The following is a 7,500-nucleotide window of genomic DNA, read 5'->3' on the forward strand; positions in this document are numbered from 1 at the left end:
TCTGGTGTTTTCTCTGTTCCCCAATTCTAGTTTTACTCTTATACCACTCATCCCCTTCTTTTACTCATCCCTTCACTCCACTCATTTTTATAACAGATAAAATAGGTTCCCTAATCATTCAGAGAAAATGCAAAGAAAACGTAATGAGGTATTTAGGGGTAAACTATTATAAATCTAGAATATACGTACATGCACATGTAAATATAATGTCATGTCTACAACATACCAGCCCCTTAAATGTTATATAAATAACATTTATAAACAAAATGTACTTTGGTGTAGAGCAAATTCACTATTCTTAAATCACAGCTTGATGTCATCCCTGATTCCTTCAAGACAAATAACTTTGATAATGGTCTAACTAGTTCACTAGTAGCCGTCTTTAATCTTACACTACGAACAAGGTCATCTTTCCCTTTGCATATTTTGATGACACGAGCAAGTGGCCAGCTATGCCTAGGTTGAGACAGGTCCATGATTATTACAAGATCGCCAACTTTGATGTTAGCGGTACTTTCCAACTATTTAGAACGAATTTGTAGTGATGGAAGATATTCCTCAATCTATCTTCTCCAAAGCTGATCTGCAATATACTGCACATGTCTGCACCTTATGCTATAATAATCTGTCTTACAAGTCTTAATCAGTGGAATGTTGCAGCTTGGTCTGAGTAAGAGTAAATGATTGGGAGTCAGTGGTTCTAAGTCATCGGGGTCATCTGAAATGGGTGTAAACGGTCTGTTATTAACGATAAATTCAGCCTCACAAAAGATAGTCTCAAGCTTTTCATCATCAATTAATTGGTTCTTAATTAGAATATTCATCACATTTCTGACTATTCTGATAGGCCTTTCCCAAATGCCCCCCATTGAAGCATGTGGTGGATTGAACTCTTACTTGATGTTTTTCATAAGTAACTTATTCTGAAAGATCTTTGCAAGTCAGATTCTGCCTCTTTAAGCTCCCGATGTTCTCCAACAAAATTGGTACCATTATCAGATCTTATCTTTTCAGGTACTCCTCTCCTTGACATAAATCTTACTAAACCATTAATGAAAGAGTCAGTTTCCAAAGAGTTTAACTTTTATATATGTATTGCTCTAGTTACTAAGCATGTAAAAATGCAACCATACCTCTTTTCTTTTGACCGGCTCCTTTTAACCAAAAAGGACCAAAACAGTCTATTCCAACATATTTGAAAGCAGGTTTTCCAGGTGTTAATCCATCCTCACGTATCTTTTGAGTCCTAGCTACACCTCTGTATCTGTTAGAAATAACACTTTCTGATCATTTCTTTAACTAAAGGGCGAGCTCTAGGAATCCAATACGCTTGTCTGATATTTGCCATAGTATATTCACGGTCTGAGTGTCCTGTTCATGCGACTCTTTTGCAATTAATTTGGCAATCTCATGCTGCCGTGGAACTATGACAGGATGTCTTGTCTCTTCAGAGACTGGTGCCTGATGTAACCTTCCACCGACTCTTACACGTGCTGTATCATCTAGGAATGGGTCAAGCTTGTATATTGTACTTGACTTTGGAATGCGTCCATCACCGCATCCATGCCACAGCTTTCTTCAAGCGGAACCAGCTGGAGCTCACGAGAAACTTACTGCAGCAAGAGACTTTAGTACTTTCTTAACTTCTATATCATCAACCAGAAGGTCTTTGCTTTCATCTGAATGTGGTATCCATTCTTCTGGTTTCCAAAGAAATTCCGGCCCCCTGTAGCCACCATTAGTCTCTCTTCAATTGTTCACCATGAAATCCACATGATACATCATCTGCTGGATTTTCTTTAGAAGGAATGTACCTCCATTGCTTAATATCTGTGCTTCCCTGAATGTATGACACACGATTTGCAACAAAAGTCTTAAACCTTTTGGATTTGTTCTTGATATATTGTATAACAATCATGCTATCTGTCCAAAAGGTTGATTCTCTCAAATCCAAGCCAAGTTCTTGATGCAAAGTTTCATCAATCTTCACAGTTGTAGTAGCTGCCGCTAATTCAAGTCTTGGTGTTTTTGTAGACTTCATAGGGGCAAGTCTTGACTTGCTTGCAAGGAAAGCACAGTGAATGTTTTTGTTTCTGTCAACTATCCTCAAAAACCTCACAGTGCCATAAGCTTATTCAGATGCGTCAGAGAAATTTGTGTGTGTGTGTGTGCGCGTGTGTGTGTGTGTGTATATATATATATTTATGTGTGTGTGTGTGTTTATATATATATATAAATGTGTGTGTGTGTGTGTATATATATATATAATATAAATATATATATAAATATATATATATATTTTATATATATATATATGTTATATATATATATAGAATATATATATATATTCTATATATATATATTTAAATATATATATATAAATGTGTGTGTGTGTGTATATATATATATTTGTATATATATATATTTTTATATATATATTATTATATATATATTATATGCGTTACTGCATTCTACCATCTTTCTCATATATATATATATTCTATATATATATATTTGTATATATATATATTATATTATATATATGTATATATATTATATAAATATATATATTTATACATATATATATAATATATTTTATATATATTATATTTTATATATATATATATAGTTATATATATATATAAAATATATATATATATTTATTTATATATATATTTATACATATATATGTATATATATATATTAATATATATATATGTATGTATATTTGTGTATATATGTATATATATATATTTTATATATATATATGTATATGTATATATATAAACATATATATATATATTATTATATATATAATATATATTATATATACATATATATGTATATTATATATATATTTATGTGTGTGTGTGTGTTTGTGTGTGTGTGTGTTTGTATATATATATATTTGTATATATATATATATGTGTGTGTGTGTGTGGTGTGTGTGTGTGTGTGTGGTGTGTGTGTGTGTGTATATATATATATTATATGCGTTACTGCATTCTACCATCTTTCTCATATATATATATATATCATATATATATATATTTGTATATATGATATAAATTATTATGGAATTACTACGATGTCCAGTGCTTAGAGGGACGCTAAGGCTCAGAGCCAAAATGTAATCTTAATTAATTAGATATTGCATTTACATGAACCTCGAGGAAGATATTTGATTGACTCAAATAATTAAAGGCCAATTTGGAATAATTTATGCGTAGACATTTGAGCAAGATGAACTTTCGTAGCGCAGAACTCTTCAGACAGAATGGATTTAACCGCAGGATTAAGATGATGGCGCACCAGACTGTTGGTAGAAAACTACAACGCTTGATGACTGCGGCCTTGTTTCTCTTATTGGTAATGAATACAATCCCGCTCCTACACCAGCCATGCAAATGTAAGTCTTGACGTAAATTTGTGTGTGTGTGTGTTTGTATATATATATCTTATATATATATATTTATGTGTGTGTGTGTGTATATATATATATTTATGTGTGTGTGTGTGTTTGTATATATATATGTCTGTCTGTGTTTGTGTGTGTGTGCGTATGTGTGTGTGTGTGTATATATATATATACACACACACACACACATATATATATATATAGTTATATATATATATATGTATATAAAATATATATTATATATATTATTATATATATATAAAATATATATATATAATGTATATGTATATATATTATATATTTTATATATATATTATATGCGTTACTGCATTCTACCATCTTTCTCATATATATATATATTTATATATATACATATATATATAATAATATATATATATATAAGATATAATATAAATCATTATGGAATTACTACGATGTCCAGTGCTTAGAGGGACGCTAAGGCTCAGAGCCAAAATGTAATCTGAATTAATGAAATATTGCATTTACATGAACCTCGAGGAAGATATTTGATTGACTCAAATAATTAAAGGCCAATTTGGAATAATTTATGCGTAGACATTTGAGCAAGATGAACTTTCGTAGCGCAGAACTCTTCAGACAGAATGGATTTAACCGCAGGATTAAGATGATGGCGCACCAGGCTGTTGGTAGAAAACTACAACGCTTGATGACTGCGGCTTTGTTTCTCCTATTGGTAATGAATACAATCCCGCTCCTACACCAGCCATGCAAATGTAAGTCTTGACGTAAATTTGTGTGTGTGTATGTGTATATATATATATTATATATATAATATAGAATATACGTTACTTGACTGTTAATATATTGTCATGTCTACAACATACCAGCCCTTAAATGTATATAAATAAAAATTTATAAACAAAAATGTTCTTTGGTGTAGACCTGTAAATGAGCAAATTCACTATTCTTAACTCACAGCTTGGATGTGCATCCTGATTCCTTCAAGACAAAATATCCTTTGATAATGGTCTAACTAGTTCACTAGTAAGCCCGTTCTTAATCTTTACACTAGAACAAGGTCATCTTTCCTTTGATATTTTGATGACTCGACAGTGGCCAGCGATGCCTGGTTGGTGACAGGTCCATGTTATATAAATGGATCGCCAATTTTGATGTTAGCTGTACTTTCCAACCATTTAGAACGAATTTGTAGTGATGGAAGATATTCTTTAATCTATCTTCTCCAAAGCTGATCTGCAATATACTGCACATGTCTGCACCTTTTGCTATAATAATCTGTCTTACAAGTCTTAATCAGTGGAATGTTGCAGCTTGGTCTGAGTAAGAGTAAATGATTGGGAGTCAGTGGTTCTAAGTCATCGGGGTCGTCTGAAATGGGTGTAAACGGTCTGTTATTAACGATAAAGTCAGCCTCACAAAAGATAGTCTCAAGCTTTTCATCATCAATTAATTGGTTCATAATTAGAATATTCATCACATTTCTGACTTTTCTAATAGGCCTTTCCCAAATGCCCCCCATTGAAGCATGTAGTGGATTGAGCTCCCACTTGATGTTTTTCATAAGTAACTTATTCTGAAAGATTTTTGCAAGTCAGATTCTGCCTCTTTAAACTCCCGATGTTCTCCAACAAAATTGGTACCATTACCTGATCTTATCTTTTCAGGTACTCCTCTCCTTGACATAAATCTTACTAAACCATTAATGAAAGAGTCAGTTTCCAAAGAGTTTAACTTTTCTATATGTATTGCTCTAGTTACTAAGCATGTAAAAATGCAACCATACCTCTTTTCTTTTGACCGGCTCCTTTTAACCAAAAAAGGACCAAAGCAGTCTATTCCAACATATGTGAAAGCAGGTTTTCCAGGTGTTAATCTATCCTCACGTATCTTTTGAGTCTTAGCTACACCTCTGTATCTGTTAGAAATAACACTTTCTGATAATTTCTTTAACTAAAGGGCGAGCTCTAGGAATCCAATACGCTTGTCTGATATTTGCCATAGTATATTCACGGTCTGAGTGTCCTGTTCATGCGACTCTTTTGCAATTAATTTGACAATCTCATGCTGCCGTGGAACTATGACAGGATGTCTTGTCTCTTCAGAGACTGGTGCCTGATGTAACCTTCCACCGACTCTTACACGTGCTGTATCATCTAGGAATGGGTCAAGCTTGTATATTGTACTTGACTTTCGAATGCGTCCATCACCGCATCCGTGCCACAGCTTTCTTCAAGCAGAACCAGCTGGAGAAGCTCACGAGAAACTTATTCGTGACATCTTCAGCAACCTGACTTACTGCAGCAAGAGACTTTAGTACTTTCTTAACTTCTATATCATCAACCAGAAGGTCTTTGCTTTCATCTGAATGTGGTATCCATTCTTCTTCTGGTTTCCAAAGAAATTCCGGCCCCCTGTAGCCACCATTAGTTTCTCTTCAATTGTTCACCATGAAATCCACATGATACATCATCTGCTGGATTTTCTTTAGAAGAAATATACCTCCATTGCTTAATATCTGTGCTTCCCTGAATGTATGACACACGATTTGCAACAAAAGTCTTAAACCTTTTGGATTTGTTCTTGATATATTGTATAACAATCATGCTATCTGTTCAAAAGGTTGATTCTCTCAAATCCAAGCCAAGTTCTTGATGCAAAGCTTCATCAATCTTCACAGTTGTAGTAGTTGCCGCTAATTCAAGTCTTGGTGTTTTTGTAGACTTCATAGGGGCAAGTCTTGACTTGCTTGCAAGGAAAGCACAGTGAATGTTTTTGTTTCTGTCAACTATCCTCAAAAACCTCACAGTGCCATAAGCTTATTCAGATGCATCAGAGAAATGATGGATCTGATAACTGACTTCATTGAAACCAGGAGGTTTAAAACATCGTTCAATGTTGATGTCTTTCAGATGTTCCATATCCAATAGCCACCTGGTCCATCTCCTCATGCCCTCTTCTGAGAGATGATCATCCCAGCCTTTCTGTAATCGACATTCATCTTGAAAAATCTTACCAATAAGGACTTACTAACCCCAAAGGATCATACACCGAACTTAGGATACTTGGCCATCCCCTCTTCGTTTGAGGTCTGCATTTCTCTTGAATTCTTATTGCTTGTGTATCATTTACAGTATTCCAATCAAGTCCTAAAGCATGTTCCACAGGTAAAGAGTCTTCATCCAAATCAAGGGTCTAGTAGCTGATCGGTTTCACCACCATACCTGTCAATCTTACGGCACGGGTTCGAGTCCCGGTCAGGGAGGTAAAATTTGTATATATATATATAAAATATATATATAAATATTATATATATATATGTTATATATATATATAATTATTATGGAATTACTACATGTCCAGCTAGAGGGACGCTAAAGGCTCAGAGCCAAATGTAATCTGAATTAAGAAATATTGCATTACATGAAAACCCCTCGAGAAGATATGAGATTACCTCAAATAATTAAAGGCCATTTGGAATAATTTTATGCGTAGACATTCGAGCAAGATGAACTTCGTAGCGCAGATCTCTCAGAAACAGAATGATTTAACCGCAGGAATTAAGATGAGGGCGCACCAGGGCTGTTGGTAGAAAACGACTACGCTTGATGTCTGCGGCTTTGTTTCTCAATTGGTAGTAATGAATTACAAAACCGCTCCTCAACCAGCCATGAAATGTAAGTCTTGACGTAAATTTTGTGTGTGTGTATGTGTGTATGTGTTGTGTGTGGTGTAGATATATATATATATATATATATATATATCTATATATAATATATTAAACATATATATATATATATATATATATAGATATATATATATTATAATAAAAATATATATATAGATATGATGCATAGAAATACATATATATATTTATATATATATATATATATATATATATATATATATATTTATATGTATAAAATATAATATATATATATAATATATTATATATATAGATATAATATATATATATATTATATATTATATATATTTATTATGTCTTATCTATCTATCTACCTATATATATATATATATTATTTATACTATTATTTAATAATAATAGATATAAATAAATATCT

General features: G+C 32.5%; 1 protein-coding gene across 1 annotated transcript in view; it reads left to right on the forward strand.

Moving 5' to 3' along the window:
* Positions 1-6,926: 6,926 nt before the first annotated feature.
* LOC122260647 (carbohydrate sulfotransferase 5-like) overlaps positions 6,927-7,500 on the forward strand; it is a 3,728-nt gene continuing 3,154 nt past the window's right edge. Inside the window, exon 1 of the mRNA XM_086537494.1 lies at positions 6,927-7,002. Within this exon, the coding sequence (XP_086393620.1) occupies positions 6,927-7,002 (76 nt within the window). The remainder of the gene's footprint in view (positions 7,003-7,500) is intronic.

This window comes from Penaeus japonicus, unplaced genomic scaffold (genome assembly GCF_977035675.1).
Source record: "Penaeus japonicus unplaced genomic scaffold, GWHDUDI00000001_assembly GWHDUDI00000006, whole genome shotgun sequence".
NCBI classification, from domain to species: Eukaryota; Metazoa; Arthropoda; class Malacostraca; order Decapoda; family Penaeidae; genus Penaeus; species Penaeus japonicus.